The 21,446-nt window shown below is 51.8% G+C and overlaps 1 protein-coding gene across 7 annotated transcripts; it reads left to right on the top strand.

Annotated features, from left to right (window-relative positions):
- The first annotated feature begins 1,634 nt into the window (after positions 1-1,634).
- On the top strand, positions 1,635-16,733 carry FAM76A (family with sequence similarity 76 member A). Of its 7 annotated transcripts, XM_086626122.1 has the most exons (12): positions 1,635-1,741; positions 2,035-2,049; positions 2,535-2,548; positions 2,939-3,003; positions 3,758-3,812; positions 4,386-4,538; positions 5,426-5,583; positions 6,112-6,198; positions 6,855-6,986; positions 11,675-11,810; positions 12,281-12,382; positions 14,983-16,733. In XM_086626122.1, exons 1-12 carry the CDS (start codon positions 1,654-1,656, stop codon positions 15,067-15,069), a joined length of 1,092 nt encoding a protein of 363 aa, XP_086482248.1. In that variant the 5' UTR covers positions 1,635-1,653; the 3' UTR covers positions 15,070-16,733. The 7 variants fall into 7 exon arrangements, with proteins under 7 accessions (XP_086482248.1, XP_086482246.1, XP_086482250.1 ...); XM_086626120.1 differs by lacking the exons at positions 2,035-2,049; positions 2,535-2,548 and having other exon boundaries at positions 1,635-1,734; XM_086626124.1 differs by lacking the exons at positions 2,035-2,049; positions 2,535-2,548; positions 6,855-6,986 and having other exon boundaries at positions 1,635-1,734.
- The last annotated feature ends 4,713 nt before the right edge of the window (positions 16,734-21,446 follow it).

The raw sequence follows: 21,446 nt of genomic DNA, 5'->3' as shown, positions 1-21,446 counted from the left end.
CACACCCACGCAGCCTTACTAAAAACCCAAGACACTCCCCCGGTCCTTCTTGGGAAAAGACTGAGCACTGCAGTGAGCATCTCATATTTCAGCTTCACCACTTGCACAAGCTTGGACCACAAATACTCTGTCATCTGGTGAGGGGAAAAAAAAAAAAAAGTGGGGGAAAGAAGTTTCCCAAAGATTTCAAGGCATCCCTGATGGTCTGAGGGAAGGAAGGGTGTCAGATCACGGGAATGTCAGGCAACACGGCACAACAGGGACCAGATCACACTGCTGTGGGTTTATTAACACAACTGTGGGTTTATTAACACAACTGTGAGTAGTTACAGCCTTTTGTTCGCTCCATCTTGGCTCTACAGAGTGAACTTTTAACTCCAAAATGCTTTAACTCCCCCATTTGTTCAGGCAGGCAGCATAAACTTTAAGCTCACAGCACCTGTTGTGTGTCACATCGCAAGAAATGACAACTACTTGATTAAAAAAAACAAATAATTATTCAGTGTGCGTGCACTGTACGATTCGCTCTTGCTGCAGCGACCGGACTCCGACCTCGCACCTGGAACAAAATGAGGGAAAAGTCTTCCCAGAGCCCGAAGCTGCGGACTGCAGCTGTGGCGTAACCCCAGCGAGCTGCAGTGTGCAATGCAGACCCTGCCCCAGACCAGAGGCAGATCCACCCATGCAAGTCACAGTCTTGGCTGTGCCTGGGACTTGCGGAGGAGCAGCTGCCCTAGCAGCGCGCCAGCAGCTGCTGGAGTTGGAGCAAAGAGGGAAACAAGTTCACGTGAAGGTTTTCCTTTCGCTGCAGACGCCACCTCCTACCTCCTTCTCCCTTCCTTTTCCTTCAATTCTCTTTCCCGCAACCTTTCGGGCACGGGTTTGCCTCTGCCTCCAGCCCTTATGGCTCTGCTCCCCCTCGGCTCCACTCCGACAGCGGAGACGCCCACTCCTTCCTGCGGTTCTCTGCCCCCTCCTTTCCTCCCGACCTGACCCTCCCTCACCCACCTCCACAGAGGCCTTCCCCTCCCTGCAGCACCTCCTCACCTCCCCGGCCATGCTGGGCCCCCTCCTGCCAGCCCAGCCCTGGCCCCCCCGCCCTAATTCAACCTCCCTTCCTCGCCCTGCCCTCCCCTAACACTGTCCCTTTCGCCTCGCCCTGCCTCAGCCCCGCCACCCCGCTCCTCCGCCCTTCCCCCGGCCCGGCCCGGCCCGGCCCGGCCCGGCCCAGCCCCTTCCCCGGGCCCGGCCCGGCCCGGCCCGACGCCACTTCCGGGTTCCCCCCCCCCCGCAAGGCCTTGTGGGCCGGCCAGCCCCCACCCTGCGCAATCTCGCGCGCCCCACCGGGCTGCGTCACGCCGAGGGCTTATTGCATCACCGCGGTGCGCGCAACGCTCCGCGCGTGACGTCAACGCTCCCGCGCGTGACGTCAACGCTTCCCCTTCCCCGGAGGGAAAGGGCGGGGTGAGGAGGTGGTCCCGCCCCGCCCCTCCCTCCCAGGAGTGACGGCTGCGTTAGCCAATGACAAGCCGCTGAGGCGTGAGTGATGTGGCGGGTGGCCAATGGCGAGGGCGGAGCCGCAGGAGGGGGCGGAGACGGGAGGCCGGGGCGGGCTGGGCTGCGCCGCGCCGCTCCTGTCAGCGGGGCGGCGGGATGGCGGCGCTCTACGCCTGCACCAAGTGCCACCAGCGCTTCCCCTTCGAGGCGCTCAGTCAGGGCCAGCAGCTCTGCAAGGTCCGGGGCGGCCGGCGGGGCCCGGGGCGGCCGGCGGGAGTGGTTGGGGGGGGCCCGGGAGTGCTGTCTGTGAGGGCGCTGCTTGGGGAGGGGGGGCGAGGGCCGACGGGAGGGCTGTTTGTGAGGGAGGGCGGGCGGGGGGGGGGGTTGGAGGGGGCTGGATGCTTTTAGAAGGACTGGGGATAACTGGGGGGGCTGTTTATGGGAGGCCTTGGGGGCATCTAGGGAGGCTGAGGCCTTGGGCTGGTTATGTGGGGCCTGGGGGTGGTTATGTGGGGCCTGGGGGTGAGGGGTGGGCAGTTGAGGGCTGTGCGGGTGGGGCCCTGGATGTACTGGGGAGGTTTTGGGGGGCTGGAGGGGTGGGGGCAGCAGGTGGTGCCCGGGGGATGTTGGGGGGAGTGCGGTATTGAGGGGCTGCTTGGGGGAGTGGGTTGTCAGGGATCTGAGGGCCTTTGAAGGCTGTTTGGGGGTGCTGGGGGTATTTGGAGGGTGTTGGGGAGGAGATCATGGGCCCATTGGGGGTGAATTGGGGGGAAAGTGGGCACTGTTCATGAGGGAAGGCCTGGGGGCAACTGAAGGGCTGTTTGTGAGGGAGGCTGGTATCAAGAGGAGAGGCCTGGGGCGTTTGGGGGATGCTGGGGTGTTTGGGAGGGTCTGGGGGCATTTAGGGGGAGGCCTTATGGTGTCTTGAAGGAGGGAGATGAGTCTTGGGGAGATAGTCTGGGTGGATGGGGAAGAATGAGATAGGGGATGAGATAAGGAATGGGAGGCAGGAAATGGAGCAGCCTGGGATTGCTGAGTGAGATGGGGCAAAGCAGGTGAGCCCAGGGGAAGGCTGAGAGGAGAGCAGGGCCGGAGGCAGTCCGGACAGAGGTGTGAATAACTGTGGCAGGACTCTGTGTTCCTGCCCTGGGAGGTGAGGCCAACGACCATGACCCTTGTCTGTGGGTGTTGGGCACAAATAAGCACACATTACAAATCTCATTGTGCTTCTGGCTCACCTGTGACACATGTCATTCCCGTCACCCTTCCTCTGCTCTCAGCCCTTGTGAGAGCAGCATGACTGTACAGGGAGGAAATGTTTGGTGTTTGACGGATGTAGGCGTGTGTGTGGTGGGAGCTGAGGTCAGCAGGTGATCTGGGATTTTGGGAAATGGTGTATGGGAGAAGCACTGCATCTCACTGAAGGCTTCTGTTGTTGCAGGAATGCCGGATTGCACATCCCATTGTTAAATGCACTTACTGCAGGACTGAATTCCAGCAGGAAAGGTAAACGCTCACTGAGCTTAGAACAGACACACCTGGGGAACTGTAGTGTTTCCACACCTTTGATGACTGAGCCTTAACCTGCAGATTGTTGCTGTGGAAGACTTGGGGGACCTTTGGCCTCCTTCAAAGGTCTGCTGGGCCTGGAGTGTCCTTAGATTTGCACCTTTTGCTTGCTTTTTATTTTTGCTTGGTGCTCAGATGCATCTTCCAGTGAAGGATCTGACTGCACCTTCCCTCAAGTTTTCCTCTTCGCTGATTTCTGGTATCCAAAAATTATTTCCTAATGTGTTTCCTTTAGCTATGCTTTTACCTTTTTTGCAAGTTATGTAGCTTACAGAGGAAGGATTGGTAAACCCAGTGTTGTGTGGGGTGCTCTTTCCTGTGTTTGTTGGACAAATACACCCCTGGCCTGGCCTGCCTTAACCTCGGCATCCAGAGCAGACCTCCTCCAGAACCCAGAATCATGCCTACTGCCAGTTACCTGATGATCAGGCTCCTGTGTTTGTAAGGACAAAAAACTGGTGTCATCTGGGATGCCTTAATTAAAAGATACCTCCTAGTAACTGGACTTTTTGGCAAATTATCCTCACCCAGGTGGAGATAGGAAGTGCACTTTGATATTTGAGTCCCTAGTGAAGATGAATACGGTCTCGCCACTAGAGATGGAGCCTAGGGGAGACAGGGATCCTAACCACAGAGGTTTAATTTTCTTTGGGAGAGTGTTAATGGAATAACCTATCCTTCTCTTTAACAGCAAAACCAACACAATATGCAAGAAGTGTGCTCAGAATGTGAAGCTCTATGGCACAGTAAGTGAGTGGGGCTCATTCTCACCATCCTCTTTTCCTTTCATCTTTCTTGTCTTTATCCCGCTGAATCCCAGAGCGGTTTATGAGCTGGCTCTGTTGTAATAGCATGACTGATCAATAATATGCAGGTCCCTCAAGCATGAAGTTTTACCTTTTCTCTTCTTTTAGTACAGAAAGGAGCAGCCCTGCATCACTTTAGGCCAGGAAATGAACGATTTGATACCCAATCGAAGCAGGAGCATGCTCACACAAACTGAGATTGCTGCAGGAAGCAGCGATAAGTCTTTCTGTCCTGCTTGTCTGAAATCTGAAAGAGAGATTTTGATTGTTTCTATTTTGGTGTTACACGTTTTCCAAAGAGTTCGTAGCACTTGATAAACGGTCTGGGTGCCATGGCTAAATACACTTAGCTGGAGACCAGGGGTCCAAATGTGGTTATGGCTCCTGGATCAGCATTATGGTTAGCTTGGAACAGGGGAGTAGAAGTTGTGAAATGATGGGGAAAAGGTGAAAGAGCGACGTATTAATGTGATTAGAAGGCACTGCTGCATCAGTTGTTCTTGTTTCTTAAAGCCGAAACCCTGCCAGTACTGCAACATCATAGCAGCGTTCATTGGAAACAAGTGCCAGCGCTGCACAAACTCTGAAAAGAAGTATGGACCTCCTCACTCCTGCGAGCAGTGCAAGCAGCAGTGTGCGTTTGACCGCAAGGATGACAGGAAGAAGGTCAGTATCTCTGCAAAAGAAGGCCAAAAAGGTAAAAGGGCTGATCACAGTCATCATCCGTCCATCTCCTTCACGTTTTCTCTAGCATTTCAAAATGGGGTGTCTCTTGGTTATAAAGCATTTTTATGGAGCTGTAGTTTGGAGCTGTTTAATCTCTGAGCTCCTCTACTCCTTTGCCAGACCTAGTGAGAAAGATCTCTTCCATTTTTTGTGGCCTAAGGGTAGGTGGGCTGGTGAAGGAGTGGAAGAGGCCCCTGCCTCTGAGTGAACTGTGAGGTGCCTGCTCGGGGGAGGGATGGGGAGCGATACTTGTGCCGTAGCCCGAGGAGCTGGAAGTGTCGTACCTCCGCCAGGAGACCCGTTCTATGGCTTCTGCACACCCTTTGCTTAAACAGCAGAAGTGTTCCTGAGGAGGTATGTACTTCTAAGGCCTGCTTCCTGCAGGCTATAAACATCTGTTGTTCATTTTGGATGCTGCACTGAGAATCCCTGTCCTCCTGCTGACCCTCCTGGAGCAGAGACCCTTGCTGTTGTGGTCTCCAGTGACTACCCCGTCACATACCGTTCCTTGGTGTTGCTTTGACAGAAATCCCGCTAGAGTTGGCCTGTCCTGCTGCATGGGTGCTATAAGATGGTCTGCAAGCAAAGCTTGGCAGAGACTGTGGTTACCACAGATTAGCTGCTATTAATGACTGCTATCTGCATTGCACCAGCCATGCCAGACGCACTCCTTGCCCATTCCAGGCGCTCAAGGGATCCTTTTTGAGTCGCTGCCTGTTCGTGTGTGATCCTAAGCCTGAAGGTGTTTCTTGTCTTCTCTGAATTTGGTTTGTGGGGTGGAGGCAAGGCCAAAACTTCTCCCCCTCTCTTTCTCCCTCGTCTCCCAGGTGGATGGGAAGCTGCTGTGCTGGTTGTGCACGCTGTCCTATAAACGGGTCCTACAGAAGACCAAAGAGCAGTGCAAGCACCTGAGCAGCTCTTCCCGGGCAAGCCTGCAAGAGAAGGAGCAGTACAGTAGGCTGAGCAGTGGCAGCCACTATAACAGGTAACCTGCACAAGCTCTGCTGCTGTGCAGGGTGAGCAAACGGGGCGCCAGGCTGCTCCACGCTCCTTAGGTGCGCTTCCTGAAGGAGCTGGCAGAGTTGCCTGGGGGCTCAGCACCTTGGGGATGCGTTTTGGCAGCCGCCTGTTGTTCAGGAGAATCTGGCCCAGTCAGGCTTTGCTGGTTTGCAAACCCCACTGTGCTGGAGCAGTCTCGTAGGCCGGCAGTGCTTCTTATGATTCAACTTATTGAGCTTGTACACAATTAAAGCTAAATTGCATTTGTAAAATTTAATGATGGAAATGTAGATTTTAAGCACGAGTTCTTCACCTACGCACTGATCTGACTGACGCATTGTTTTCTGTTTATTTTTAGTCTCCAGCTGCTCTTCAAGGAATGAATTTATCATTCATTCTTGCGCTGGGAAATATTGTTGTAATAGGTTTGAAGTGGGTGGGAATATTTATCTGCTTCTCTGTCTTAGACAGCAAGTCATTCAGGTGCTGACATACAATTTCCTTGTTTTTCCAGCCAGAAAACCTTATCCACCTCTTCTATTCAGAATGAAATCCCAAAGAAGAAAGCCAAGTTTGATGCCATATCTGCCAATGGTGACAGGTGAGCCTGCTACATGGGGAAATTGTAGGGGGGCGGTCTTGTTTGCTAAGTTTATAGAAGACAGAGTTCTGTGAAAATAGCAGGAAGCTCTTAGGCTAGAGCAGGGACCTTGGGCTTTGGGACCTCGAGGGGCTGCAGTAGCAGCTTTCCAGAACCTGGCAGGCCAATGTTACTTGGCGTGTAGACGTAGGTTTGAAGAGGAGAAGAATACCCAGTGCCTGTGCCTGCTAGAATAGTAACTGCTTGTTGGCTGAGCTCCCCAACAGTCAGGAAAACTGCAGCCAGGTCAGCTTTATCCTCTCTCTGCAGTGACAGGGAATGGGGGGCTGTTGCCTGTGCTGTTGAGGTCTGCAGGTTGTGTGCTTTTGGGGCTGTCAGACTGATCTGCAGGGAGATGGCCTCAGAGGAGAGCGTCAAGACCCACCTCCCACTTCCCCTCCTGCCTTCTGGGAGAGGGACAAACGATTTGCTCAAAAGCACCTGATCCCATTCTGCTGTCACAGTGTGTGCTGGATTATGTTGACACCGGCTGCGTGCGCCACAGAATGGGAATCACTAGCAGAAACAGGAGATTGAGATGGATATTTTACATTTTTTTTTTTTAATGGTCTTGTACATGCATATTTTCACTCCTGCCTTTCCTCTCTGATTCTCAGCGTTCCTTCCTCTCGCGAGACGCTTTGTCCCCCTACCCAGAGTGCCCCGTCCACGTTGGCGCAGTGGGCTGCTTCCCAACAGAGTCTCGGTGCCCACCATTGTCCTGTTTCTCAAGGCACTGACATCCTGAAGTGAGATCACCTGTTGTTTTCTCCCCTGTTGCCCTCCCTCCCTGGGATCTGCCTCATCCATGGAAACTCCCTCTTGATGGATCTCTTTCCAAACAGCAGTGAATTGGGAGCGTGGACCGGAGCATAGGCTTGTTAGTGCCAAAGGGTCTGTTAAAGCCACCGGTAATTAATTAATCACTCCCTGCCTTTGGTGTCTCTTCTGGGAGATCACAGATCACCTCTCTCCTGTAGAAGCTATTGACACCTGGTCAATGTGTGTTAATATGTGAAAAGCTACAATGGGAAATAGAATTTTGCAGGGCAGTGACTCCGACAGAGCGATCTACAAGACCATTTATCATCTGAACAAGGTTTTCAGTGAAAAGTTGGAAAAAATTAAGGGCTTGGGAGCCACGGCTCAGCACGGAGTGGTCAGAGAATTCAGCCGGCTGCCTTTAGTGCTGGTGGAGCCAGAGGAGAGACTGGAGGCAGGTCCTTGGTAGAACTGGTGCAGCCCATCAATGTAGCTGCAGCTTGCCCTCTGAAGCCCTGTTAAGGCTTCTGCTCACCTACTGAGGCTGCTCTCTGGGCTGTAGGACAGCACCAGGGTTTTTATCTGCTCACTAAAGCCTGGGCTGAGACCTAACAACTCATTGTAATACCCCAGCTGCCTCGAAAATACCCAAGAAGCCAAAGGTGCTGTGTTCTGGCATCAATGGCTCAGCTCTTGTGTCAGGTGTTGTCAATCTGGCTCCTGCCAAGGCTGTGGTCCTTGCCACAGACACTCTTTGATGAATCCCAGTAACAAACTGTGGGTAATTTTAGCATCTACTGGAGAGCTCCAGCAACGTGCTGTAGAAAAGGCGAGCTGCAGCTGCCTTAAATAGACACATGGTCACATTTCTTCAGTAGCATCATAATGGTGGTTAATTAAATGTGGGTTTGGAGTTGCTGTGTTTTTTTTTTTTTTTTGTGAGGATGAACCCCCCAAACGTTCCCCTCTTTTCTGTAAGACTGTCTGCTGCAGAGCCAGCCTGGAGCCTGGGTCACAGCCCGAGTATGGTGTTAGAATCATAGAATGGTTCAGGTTGGAAGGGACCTCAAAGATCATCTAGTTCCAGCCCCCCTGCCATGGGCAGGGTGTTAGGGTCCATGAGTACTACCATGAGTATGGTGTTAGGCTCCACCACAGCACAAGGATGTTTTTTGCATCAGCAGCATGGTCTGGAGCGCAGTTATACAAAACCAGCTACTGACATCAGCCCCAACTTTCTGTGCAGTGTGTCTTGGCTCCAGCCAGACTTCTGATGCAGCCTTCAGCTGGGCAAAATTTAGGCATACTTGAGCTCTGTTAACTTTGGCAACACCTCCAACAGGGTCCCGCTTATCTGAAATTGTCACTTCTTTGCAGGTGCAATAGGAACTCCTCTCCTGTGTCTTAGTGAATTCCCTCTGTATGTTTTTGTTTGCGTATTTTGGAGTAGATGTTGCTCCCAATGGCTGGTATATGGGGATGGAGCAATTTCCAGTGGTTGTTTAATGGGTGGTGGTGAACGGTTCGTTGTGGGTGAGCTCTGTGAGAGCTGGCAGCACTGGCCCTGCTGAGTACGGAGTAGCTTTCCCCCACGGTGACTCTCAGAACAGCTTGCAGCAGACCTTGCCCTACTAGTCCCGCTGTCCTGGGGTGCCCCTGCGTGTGTGAGCCCCCCAGCTTCACCTCCAGCCTCTGGTCCCGATTCAGGCACTGCTCCATGTCCCCATCCTCTTGTGCAGATGAGTGCCAGGAGTGCTTTTATGTTACAGACTCAGCGGATGAGCACGCTGCAGTCCCTTCTCCCGTGATTAGAGACTATAAATTGTGCTTTTAACACCAGGCAGTGATGAGCACTGGCTGGGGGAGGGCAGAGATGCTGGAGGGTGCAGGGCAGCAAAGTTCTTTCAGTAAAGATTCTCATTTGCATGGAAAAGTCCTTGGCATACGCTTAAAGCGCTGGGACTTGGGCTGAACTGCGCCTGCTTTTGGTGGGGGTAGAGGAAGTGTAAGTTCTGATGCTGGTTCCTCTTGGTCCGGATGGATTTTTGCTCATGGGGGATATTTTTGGCTGAGGGGAAACTTGGATGCTGGTTCAGCCAGCCTGGTCTGCACCTGACTTGAACAGCAAAATCTTTACGCTTGGCACTTGTTTTTGCCTAATTTCAGCCATTTAACAGGTGTGGAGTTTAAGGCAGTCATTTTGGTTTCTTTTCCGCTCAATAGGAGAGGCAGGTGTCTTTGGAAGAGCTCCATTTTTCCCTGTCTCCATGGAAAGCAACGGGAGCTCATCAGTTCGCTTTAGAGGCATGCATGCAGACTGCTCCAACAGGGAGAGCACATGTCCCCCTGACCTCTCCCAGGGGACTGGGATCCTGGGTATGGAGTTTATTTGTAGGGGAAATGGTTTTTTGTTGGTTGGTTAGTTGGTTTAATTCTTAATGTGTTTGTTAGAGGAATAGAGCGACTTGTATTTGGCAGTTTTCCTTCTAATTTTGTAGTCTCAGGCTGTTTCCTTAACACAGAGTTAAAGACAGAGAAACCTTTCATTGCTAACTTGTCACTGTTTGGAAAAAAAAACACGAAACCACCACATCCTACTTCTTTAATTAGCACCTTGACACGTTTGAGGGTGTGTTTTGCAGCAACTGGATAGGAAAACATCTGCCTGTGTTCACATACTTGACAGGAGGGGATGCCTGGGCGCTCTGAGCCCACCATTACCCACCTGTGGGTGCAGACCCCAGGGGCAGGATGAGGCCCTGGGGTCAGGTACCGGGTCTGCTGAGTGGGAGAGCGGCTCCGTGGCAGGCTGGTGGCCCGCCCGTCCCTTCTCCCCACTGGGTGGCAGGGCTGGCTCTCACCTCCCTGGCTCTGCAGCCTGCTCTGCAACAGGAGCTGCCAAGGAGGGAATTTTTCCTGCCGGAGCTGCTCAGGGAAATGTGAGTATCTCCCAGCACTCTTTATCACCCAGGACACTGCAGGAGAGAAGCTTGCCTGGGCAAAGGAATGGCATAAGCAAGAATTTATGTTTAGCCAGAGGGAATCGGTGAGGAAGCCTTTTTTTCTCAGTGGAGGCTGCTTTTTTTCTTCTTTCTTTCTTTCTTTCTTTCTCTCCTCCCCAGCATATTTGCACTGAGTGGGAAATTGAAGCATGCTTGCACACAGAAAGGTGCTGGAGCACCCACCATCACCTTGCACAGCCGGTGGCTTTCAGATCCGTGAAGCTGCCCCTGCTTAGTTTTCCTCTGCAGACCCCCAGCGCAGTGGCAGAAAGAGCCTTTTCTTCTGCCACATCCTTGCTAGCCAGTCCAATCAATGCAGACTGCGCTTTTAATTAGAAGATGGATTCTTTCCAGGCGCTGGAGGAGCCCTCGGCGTGCGGCGAGCAGCCGGCGCTCCGCCTCGCTTGCAGACGGGGTGCGGGAAGCACGGAGGTGGCAGCGTGCTTGAGAGGGGCAGTGATCCGGGTTCAGACCCTGCTTCCCCAGCCCGCCACAGCTCCCAGCTTTGGAGCTGAACACAGGCCTTAGGACGTGTGTTGACCTACTCTGGAGGCTTTAAAAAAAAGGGCAGGCTCCAGGTAACTCTGTTTGTCTCTGTAACGGCCGTGCTGTCTGGTAATGGCCAGACTTGAAGTAAATCTTCCAGCCGAAGCTTTGTTGCTTTATTACTGTTAGATTTTTCTGCAGCAATTGCAGGTGTGTGCGGCTGGGAGTGTGCTGCCCTTTTGGCACCAAGAGATAAAAATCAGGCTTACCATTACAGCAGTAAGGAACAGAAGGCAGGCAAAGATCAGGTGAGCTCCCTGGGCCTGTGGCTGCAGCTTATCCTATCTTATGATCTGAAATATTCCTGTAGTGCAAGACTGTGTGAGGCTGCCTGGATCACTGGGTATCTCGTAGGGAGATTTGTGAATTACCAGTGCAGGGGAGTGACTCCAGATAAGTTTTCAGCTGGTTGCTTAGGTTTAGAGTACCTGGTGGTGCACAAGTGGTGTGCTCAGCTATTTCTCTGTCTTCCCAGAGAGAGTTTTTCCTGCTCTGAAGTGGTAAGGAAGGTTCTTCCTAAATTGCTGTATCATGGTGGCATCAAAGCACAAAAGGCCAGCATGTCTTTTTACCCCTTTTCCTGCTGAGGACAGCACTGGCTTTAATCGAGGTGTCTCCCTTTGCTTTGTTTGTTTAACTTGGAGGTTATTTGTTTCCCTTTCATGTTCCCTTCTTGCCAGAATGTTTGTTGACATTTAGTGAAAAGTTTTGCTGTACATCCAAGGACTGCCTGTGAGCAAAGAGAGTTCCTGAGTGGTTGCATAAAGTTTCGTGAGCTCTGATTGCTGTCCTCAACTCTTTGGGTTGGGAAAGGGTCCTTAACTGTTTGAATGGTTGCTGCAGACACTGGCTGATGGCCACCCATCGCAGTCCCATGTCCCTCCTGATCATGCAATAATACAACTGGAGATACCACATGTAATCCCTGTCATACCGTGTGTTTCCCAAACTCCATGTGGCATCCAGGGCAGGGATACAGGTAACACCTGCATTCAAGGAGCGTTTGGAGGACACGACGTGTTCATGAAATGATTCCCATTCTCCTTTGAGTGCCATCTGTGGGAGTTTCCCTGCCTCAGTGAAGAGAAGGGGTCATGATGAGAGTCTTTCTCTCTTCTTTGCTGCAGTTTTTCTCCGGACCTTGCCCTGGACTCTCCTGGCACTGACCACTTTGTTATCATTGCCCAGCTGAAGGAGGAAGTGGCTACTTTAAAAAAGATGCTGCACCAGAAAGATCAGATGATTTTGGAGAAGGAGAAGAAGGTACAGACAGCCCTTGGCTTGTTTTCCCTCACAGCATACTGACACGTCCACGCAGATCACACCCCAGCTGAGCCTGGCTTTTTGTCTTGGAGTGAGCAAGAGAGTTTCTGGCTGTTTCCAGGCTGCCTCCTTTCTGAAATTAAAGAGGCTTTCTGGACCCACCCTGGAGATCTCATTTCATAAAGGGTCATTTTCTGACCACTGTCTTGGAGACCTCTGTGTGAGGGCAAGACTGAGAAAAAAAACATGCTGCTCCTTGTGGAAAGACAGTCCTGGCCACTGCTGCTTCTCTGTGCTGCTCGGTGGTGCAGTTCTGATCTCATTGGCCCCCCAGCCCACCCCAGCGTGTTTCTGTACGCATACAGTCTCGCAGAAGTTCTGCAGAGGCGTTTCCTGTGGCAAGGTGTGCCTGGGGAGAAGGCATTCATTTCTCCTTCCAGCTCACTTGTTCCTTACTGGTTTATCTGCAGATTACAGAGCTGAAAGCCGACCTGCAGTACCAGGAGTCGCAGATGAGGGCAAAGATGAACCAAATGGAGAAGACACACAAGGAGGTCATGGAGCAGTTACAGGTGACAGCATTTTTGTTTTAATTTGCTGAGCTGTGCTGTACCCAGGAGTGACTGAGGACACTCCTGATCAGAACACCCAGTGAGCTTCTGCACACACAGCTCTGCTAACGCTTCTCAGCCCTGTCCTACAGCCTCTCTGCTCTGCCAGGCAAGCCCCTTCGCAGCTTTGTACCAGGCTGCAGTGCATTGTAACCCCTATTTATATCCTCCTTGCTGCTCTCTGCTCGAGCTCAGACTCACTGTATTGTAAAGTGCTGTGTTGTGTCCCCTATGGACTAGACAGGAACCATCAAACTCATTTTGCCCATTCACAAAATCAGATTTGAACCTGCTCCTCTAGACTGCAGAACCTTTGTCAGCTCCCTGCACCACGTAGCTCTTAAGGTGATTTATGTGACCAGTAACCAGAGAGAACAAAGCTCAAGAAAGAATCGATAGTCCTTTAGCCCTGGCTCTCTAGTCCAAATAAAGAAGTCTCTGAGCTCAAGGGAACAGGGAGAGCAGGATTCTTGTCATGGCCATGGAACCACTAGGCAGACTATCAGCATGGATACGCTCTGAGCCACCGAAGAGGTCGGGTCAAAGGGGAACTGGTTTCAGGGAAGAAATCAGACACAGAAATGAACTTTGCACCCTTTAATTACTCTGGGGTTTATAATGATCCAAAGCCCTAGCGATGGGAAATGGGAGGGGGTAGGACCAAAGGCGTATATTCCCACCGAGAAAGCAGCCCCTCCTCCATCAGCACACACCGGAGTTATTGGTCAGAGTGGGAGGCAGGTTTTGGAGACCACGGCTGCTGTCAGAAAGCTGGTGCCTGTGCCATCCCCTCCACAACGCACGTCCTTGAGCACTGCACGCCTGTCTGAAGCTTGGGATAGCCGTGTGTGGTGTGCTGAGGATGCGCTTCCCACTCCTCGTGAGCTGGGGAGCACTGGTGGCTTGTGTTTGAGGGACTGGTGACAGCCAGAGCCTTCTGTCTCTGTCGTGCTTTATTGATCCTGCACTGCCCGGGTCAGCCCAGAGCTGTTTCTGTCTCGTAGCTGTGAGTGGCTGCGAAGAACGAGTTGGTGTTCTTATCCGGTTCGGAATAGACCATTTCCCATTAGTGCAACCCACCACTTCTTGGTTGCCTTGACAGCCCTGGCTGTGAGGTCAAGGGCTAACTGGGAGCTGACCCCCCGCTCCTGGCAGAGGTTTTCCCAAGGCAGGGCACGCTGGTTGCTCGGGGTGAGTGGGAACGGCGTACCCTGCCGCCGCCTTTGCCGTAGCTCAAAGAGGACGTCTGCCTCGAAAGCTGTCGGGCACCTTCCACCAGCCTTAAACTTGCTCAGTTCTGAAAAGAAAGAGGAAGCATCAGATCCACGAGCAGATTTGCCCGCAGTCACCTGCCTTTCCTGGGGGGAGAGGGGTTTGCGTGTCGGTCACCCGCTGTGCTGTTCTGTACGTAGCTTGGACTGGGACTGCCCTGAACTCGTTCCCTCTGGTATCTGAATGTTTCATTTCAGCTGGTGTTGACTGAGGCTCTGGAAACTTTCTTCACTGATTCCAAAATAAAAGTTCAAATCCTCTCGGTGTATTGTAGGTGCCTTGAAATGTTCATATGATTCACTTTTTGAACGTGCTCTTGGTTTTTATTCTTTTTGTCTTTGTCTTTTTGTGGGGGGAAGCAGGGGTGCCTGTATTATTCTGGTCTGCAGGAGGTGAAAGAAGCTGCTTTACCCCATGCAGCAGTGGAGCAGAGGGTTTCATTCCTCTAATAACCTTTTGCATATTCATTCATTCACTGGAAACCAATGCAGAAGACCTGTATCTGGCTTCACACAGGTTCTACCCCTTATCCTAGTGCCGTGGCATCATTTATTACATAGGCTGGCGCAGAGTGAGCTCACAAGTTTGGCAAGAGGGGCTAGGGAGCCTTGTTTGTAAGTTGCTGTGATTTTTTTAATGCAGTGTAAACCAGAGAGACTGTAAGTTGTTACATGTTGGGGCGCTGAGGGGTTCAGAAGGCTTCTGGCAGGGATGGAGAATCAATCCAGTGCTGAATCCTGGTAAAACGTTGGCAACGCTTGAAGAAACCAAAGGAGGAACAAAGCTGGAGACCAGTTTGCTGCTTCATTCTGCCTGTTTGCTATGAGTGAGAGTGGGGGTCAGGGGAAGTTGGCCTTTGACTTGCTAAAACAAGAGTCGAGATGGGACCTGGGGTCGCCAGAGTTTTGCTCCGCTGCTCCTCAGGCTGTGGGAGCCCGGCAGTGGTGCCAGGGGAAGGAGGGAAAGCCAGTCCCTCCGACCTCGCCGCGTGTCCTCGGCTGGTTCAGCGCCAGTCGTGCCTTTGTCACCTTTCACCGCGGAAGCCGTGAACTCTCAGCCCACTTCTCAGTTAGAGCGGGGGGACGCGAGGTGGGAGGGAGGGGCAGGGCCCTTCCGAGGTGGTGGAGGTGAGATGTTGGACTTGAGCTCGTGCCGCGGTGCCATGCAGCACCATCCACCTCCTTTTTCTGCCTGCGGGCAGGATGTCGGCAGCTTCTGCCCAGGCAATTCTAGGATCCCTAGAACTAACGATCCGTGCCATTAAATACCCATTTTCACTGTGTTTCCAGGCCAAGAACAGAGAACTCCTGAAGCAAGCAGCTGCCCTATCGAAGGGCAAAAAGCCTGAGAAGTCGGGAGCAATAACCTCCCCTTAAAACCAAACCCCCAGTCTGGGAGCTTTCCCCAGCATTAGCCAAGGAGTCTAGGAGACCTGCCTGATCGCTGGAAGCCAAAACCTCAGTGCTGTCACTATCCCACTGCCGTGGACTCGATGGAAACGCCTGGTGTGTGTTGCCTTTCGACAGCATGCTGGAGCGTGTCCGGTTTCGATCTGGTGTTCAATACTGGTCTGTATCATGGTGATCCACGGGGAGAGGTCCCAGCTATCCTAAATTCCCCCCCTCCCCAACGTACTGCTTTCTGGAAGAAAAACCAGTTACTACCACTGCCAACCCTTTCTGTTAGCAAACAGGAACCTGCTGCATTAGAGACTTCTTGCTGGTTCCCAGCCTGCTGCTGTGAGGCAATAGCCGTGGCCAGTTGTTGCGCAGATAAGACGGGAGCTGCGTGTGGTGGGAGCTTGATTTTTATTTTTATTTTTTCTTGAACTGTTCCTTCTTCAAAAGGAAGCCAATAAATCACCAGCCCAACAGATGTTACTGGAAGGTTGTGCCACTGCTGAGAACGGTTGATCCAGCTTTTTGAAGCTGCTTCCAAAATGGAGGCTATGTATTTATCTTGGACGTTTTTGGGGTTTTGTTTTGTTTTTCTTCTTTTTCTATGTCAACTTGGCAAAGCGAACTGCCTGGGTTTGTGTTTTCGTGTTTTGTTATGATGGCTTTTGGGTTGGGACCCTGCGTGTAACGATGCAGACCCAAACCCACCCCATACCCCCCTGACCCCGGTGCCCTGGTTACTTGGTGACCTTTGGGGCTTTGATGACTTCTGCAGCTTGGTGTGATCAAGCGTCTCTTACTCCATTTCTTTACACAAGGAGAATTCAAGGCTCGGATGTTCCCTCTGCTCCCCTCAGTCCCTGGATTGAGCTCACCCTCTTCCCCCCCTTTCCCTGCCCCATAGCTCCTTCCAGATGTAGAATTAGGGGCCAGGTTGCCTCCAGGAACGCGCTTACTCAGGCAGCGACCCAAGTCAGGGAGTGTTTCTTGGGGCTCTCCAGGGACGTTTCTCACCTGCTGATTAAAAAAAACCAGCGGAATAAAAGGGCTACGAAAGTTCCCTGTGACAGGGATGTGCTTCTCGGAAACAGCACAGAGACCACGGCCCCTTCCAGCGAGACCCGCTGGGGTGGGCGCTCCCCAGGCTCTGTCTGCCCGGGCAGGGGAGGGGGATAAAAAGCGCTTGGCCACTGCGGGGAGGGGGCCAGCACCGTGCAGCTCTGGGCTAGTGGGAGCCCTCCCCGGCACAAAGTTCCGTGCAGGGTGTGAGGAAACATCTCAGGGTGCGGAGACCCTCGGGGCGGAGGAGTAGGGGACGAGACCTTAGTCTGGAGCAGCGCCCGAGGTGGGTCGTGAAGAGGAGAAATTGTCCTTTTTGATGCAGGGCCGCCTGCTCTGTCAGGGGTTTTATTAAGCTTTTAACTAGAGATTGTGATTTGGGGTTTTTATTTTTCATCCTTTTTTTTTTTGTTACTAAAGATGACTTTACTCAAAGGCACTTTTTTTGATGATGTTGGCTTCCGGCATGGAAGGAGCGCACTGCAGCATCAGATACGCTGCCAGGTGGGGTTTTTTTGTTCTTTTTTTTTTTTTTTAAAGAGACTTCTGATGTGAAAACAAGAAGAAAAAAAAAAAAAAACACACCAACAAAAAAGTTGTTACACTTTGCCAGAGTGTGACAGCAGGAAAATACTCACCTAATTTTATACTTCACACATTTTTAGAAAATGAGGTGCATTTGGTGGGATTTTTTTTTAAATGGGGGCTTTGCTTTTTTGCTTCCCTCAAGATACAGAAATAAATAGAGGGAGGAAGGCCCTGTATATACTATTATGTTGAGGTTTTTTAATTGTGATAAATTGATCATGCAGTTGAGTAGCGGATGATTTGTAGTGACATCGTTTCTTTGTATGTTTGTAATAACAGAGATTTTAAAAGCGACGCTTTGATTTGTACAAAACTCTTGACAACCGTAAAAGTGTTTTAAAAAATCCTCATGCGTGTCTGATACTTTCTATTTGCCTTAAAGAAAAAAACAACCCAAACCCACCCAAAACATCCTTCCCTGCCTGGATCTGATTTATCTCCTGCCTGCTCAAAGCATCCGTCGCGCTGCGTCGGGATCTGGTGCGTATGGGAAGGCGACGGGTGGTTTTCTATTGTTTGCTCCGCTCCTACTTTTTTGCTATCTTTAAATCCTCCCAGTCGAGCCTGTTGCTAGGATCCTCGTTCCTTGGTTACATCCCGCTTCCCAGGACCCGTCCGGCTGTATCCGATGAGATCTATTCTCTGTTTCCTTCCCCAACCACGCTGAAGCACGGAAACAAGACGGTCTTGGTAGGTCAGAAAAAGAGGATAAGGAGGTTTTTTCTTTTAAGATCCCGATGCAGATGAGGTGAGCAAACACCGTTGGTGTCTCTGAAGTCTTCCCCTTATCTCAGCCAGCCACGAGTCTGGAGGAAAACCAGATTTTGTTGTTTGGTTTTTTTTTAAAAAAAGCTTCTAATTTTCCAGCAGAAATTTGGCAGTGGAAGAACTCTCCGGAGATTTCCGTTTGGAAATGCCTCCGTCCTCGCGGGAGCCGCAGTGTGGTGGGGTCGTGCTTTCCTTGGCTGCTGCGGCCACAGCTTCGTGGCGAGGTGAGCGGTGCTGTCCCCGAGCACTGCCGGGGGCAAACCCTGGCTCCGTCAGAACACAACAGCTTTTCCAACTCAAAACAGTCTTTCTGTATTACGTTTTTCAAAGTATGGAGTTGCACAAAGAAAACAGCCATTTTTCTGGGAATTGTTACTTGTGACCATCACCCAAATTCATAGTTAAACGCAGGGAAGAAAAACAGTTTTGGTGAAATATTTTTCATTGCTGTTATTCATCCAATTTCTCTGTTACTCATCCAGTCTCTCTGTTATTCATCCAATCTCTGTTATTCTTCCAACCTCTTTGGCTTCTCATGCCCGTGGGAGCAGGGGCTGATGGCGTGCACTGGTCAGGGTTTCCATCCCTGACATATCCGAGAGCCCCACCACGGAGGGATTGTCCTGCTTGAAGCGCTGAAGTTGTTGCAGCCTCACCGAGTTACCGCGGCTCCGGGTGATGCCTCGTGCTGGGTCAGACCAAAAATCTGGGCTAATTCCCTCACGCCAGGCTGAGGCTGCTGGGGATGCCCCAGGAGAGGGTGTCAAATCATAGAATCACAGACTGGTTTAGGTTGGAAGGGACCTTCAAGATCATCCAGTTCCAACCCCCCTGCCATGGGCAGGGACACCCTCCACTACACCAGGTTGCTCAAAGCCTCATCCAACCTGGCCTTGAACACTTCCAGGGATGGGGCAGCCACAGCTTCTCTGGGCAACCTGGTCCAGTGCCTCACCACCCTGAAAGTGAAGAATTTCTTCCTTATATCCAATCTAAATCTCCCTTCTTTCAGTTTAAAGCCTTTGCCCCGTGTCCTATCACTACATGCCCTTGTCCAAAGCCCCTCTCCAGCTTTCCTGTAGCCCCTTTCAGTACTGGAAGGTGCTGGAAGGTCTCCCTGGAGCCTTCTCTTCTCCAGGCTGAACAGCCCCAACTCTCAGGTTGTCCATTGTGTCCACCCCAGGTCTTCCCGAGCTGGATGTCTCAGCTCTGGCCTTGAGCAGCTCCTTGTCCCTCCTCAGGCTCAGAGGAAGGTGCCTAAATCCCAAGCTCGCAGCCTGCCCCAACTGCCAACCTGAGAAGGCTCATCCCGTGCCGAGGATGTGAGCTTGGCACCTCGGTCCTGGTTAGCGTAAGCGTGCCCACGGTGCTCAGTGTTTACAGGGCACTTTTATCTCTGCTGAGCGCAGCACAAACCTTGCCGTGCCCTGGAATGTGCCCAATTAGCCTCGTTTACAGCAGGTCGGGAGATGGATGAGAGCCCATGTGCTGAAGGCTGGGCTCGGAGTCGGCGGGTAGAGCCGGAGCCAGCCCAAGATCCTGGTCCTCCACCTCCCATGCCGTGTCTCCGAGGGGCTGCTCCGTCTCCGCCCTGGCAGAGTTGCCGGGAGGATTTCAAACAGGTTGTGGGCAATTTTTGCCATTTCCAGCCAGACCTCGGGTAAGAACTGGCTGGCTCCTGCCTTTATCTGCTGGCACACGCTTCCTTCTCTCTGTGGTTTATCCACTGCTTCTAAAGCAGTTTGAATGTTTGCGGAAGGAGATAGATATTTATATTTTATTTTCTTATTTCTTTAGGGTTGTGATTGCTTTACTTCTGTTTCAAAACTTTAGAAAAATACGTTTTTGACAGCAACCGAACACGCTTGAATATGACATGCTGATCTCAGCCACCTGCTAGTAATGAAAACAAGTTGGAAAATGAGACTTCCAGATTTTGGTCATTGTTTTTCGCCATTCCACTCGTTCCAGGTGTGTTGTTTGGCTGCCCCTTGCCTGTTTCCAGCAGAAATCTCTTCTGAAAACACAGAAACTCAAAGTCTCCTGAGCACTGACCTGGGGAGGTGGAGGTGGTTGGGTTTTCAGGGCACAATGAAAACCTCTTGCAAGGCGTTTCTTGAGCTCTACTAACCGAGAGGATTAGATTTATTTATTTTCTCAAGTAATTACTTGAATAAATATCTCCTTTCCAAACTTGCAGGCTCCCTGGTAAGGACCTGGGACTTTAGTACGCAAATGAAGATGTTTTGCAGCCTGACAGCGTGTACCCGCAGCAGAAGTGAACGGACTTAACCAGCCAGTAATTACCCACAGACACGTTCCCTTCCACTCCTCCCTAATTGCTGGAGCTTTCTGGGAGCGCTGGCTCCAGCAGCACGCCCTGGGGGCAACAGGCTTGAAAACTCTTTAAAAAAAAAAAAAGCCAAAACCCACTAAGGATCTTAAAAATCCTTTAAAGCTTCATTAACTTGTGTTTTGTAGCTGAGCTGGGAGAGGTAAGCGCAAGCCTTGTTCTGGAGATCAGGGAGGGCAGCAGGATGAGCTGGGCAGAGAAGAGAATCAAGGTGTCCAAGGAGACCAGGCTCCTTGGAAAACCCGTGAGAGAGCGGTGGGTGCTTCGCAGGCAATCAGGGTTTAGGGGTGGGAGACATTCAGCATCGCCTCGCTGACCCCAGTCGTCTGCCGGCACAGGCGAGGAGACCTGCGCCGTTGGGCCGGAGCTTTTCCCTCAGGTTTCCATGAAGAACACGCAGCTGCCCTTTGCCTTCTTCCGCAGGAAATCTCTAGAGCTCCGGGAGTCCAAAGGTGTTTTGGCTGTAACCCCCGTCCTTAGTGCCGGACCAGCCGTCCCCAGTATTCAGTCCCCATTCCTGGAGCCTCTGGGAATAGCAACTCCCTCCTGCTACTATTCCCAGAGGCTCCAGAGCAACAAGGATCGCTCACCAGTAAAAACCAGTACAAACCCATTGTTTCTAATGTGTCTAAACGTATTAGAAGCCACATCCACCTGCTTGTAGTGCACAAACCCCGAGGGAATGAGGTCCCGAGCATTTGCAGCTCCTGTTATCCCCGGAGGTGCTGCCACGCTGGGGACCACGTTGGGGGTTACCTTCTCTCCACGGCCCCAAATGAGGTGGCTGCGGAGGAATCCCCTTCTCCACCCCACTAAGGGTCTGGGCTTCCTTCTTCCAGCCCACCAAGGCCAAGTGCTGGTGGGTTTTCCCATTGGAGGCTGTTAGAGGGGAGGTGCTGGGCCACCAGCCATGCTAGCAACCCAGCTCCCTGATCTTTGGACAGGAGTGGAGAATGTAAGAAAAGGAAACACTTAAACAACGGTGCATGTCTTATCTGCTCCAGGGGTCCCAGTAGCTCCCTGCAGAGACTCCCTGGGAGGTCTCTGCTGCTTCCCTTGGTCCTTGGGGTTTGGCCTGGCTGAAAACACCAGGCTGGTGAAGTACCAGAAGGCTGGACGAGGCAACGCTGTCCCCAGCCAACCTTGCTGTTTGCTCTAAGGTGACTTCTCTTACGCAATCGGTCTGGCCTTCCTGTTCAGCCTTCTTGCAGCACGCTGTTAAACTGCAGCAACAGACTTGCACAGTCAGCATCTTGATAACTAGAGCACCGTCAATCCCTAAATAATTACCGAGCCGTTGCCTGTTTCCCATGATTGGTGTTTCTGGAAACAGGGTGTCTGGGTTCAGCTCTTGGTTTCCTCTCTCGAGGAAATTTCCGCTTTCCTTTGCCACTCTTTTTCTGATGAATATTGTCCTGAGCTTATCTGCAACGCTGCTGTGTGCCCAGGTAAACCCCTGTGAACTACCCAGCATGGAGAAATCCTCCTGTAGTTTTATTTCCTTGAAGAACGAGCACTGCTGAGCTCAAACTGGGACAAAAGGGGAGACCTTCAGTGCTCTTGGGTGAGGCTGGTGGGCTGAAAGGAC

This window comes from Tauraco erythrolophus, chromosome 24, assembly GCF_009769465.1.
Source record: "Tauraco erythrolophus isolate bTauEry1 chromosome 24, bTauEry1.pri, whole genome shotgun sequence".
NCBI classification, from domain to species: domain Eukaryota; kingdom Metazoa; phylum Chordata; class Aves; order Musophagiformes; family Musophagidae; genus Tauraco; species Tauraco erythrolophus.
The sequence above is the reverse complement of the archived record's forward strand: the minus strand, read 5'-3'. Positions and strand labels throughout refer to the sequence as shown.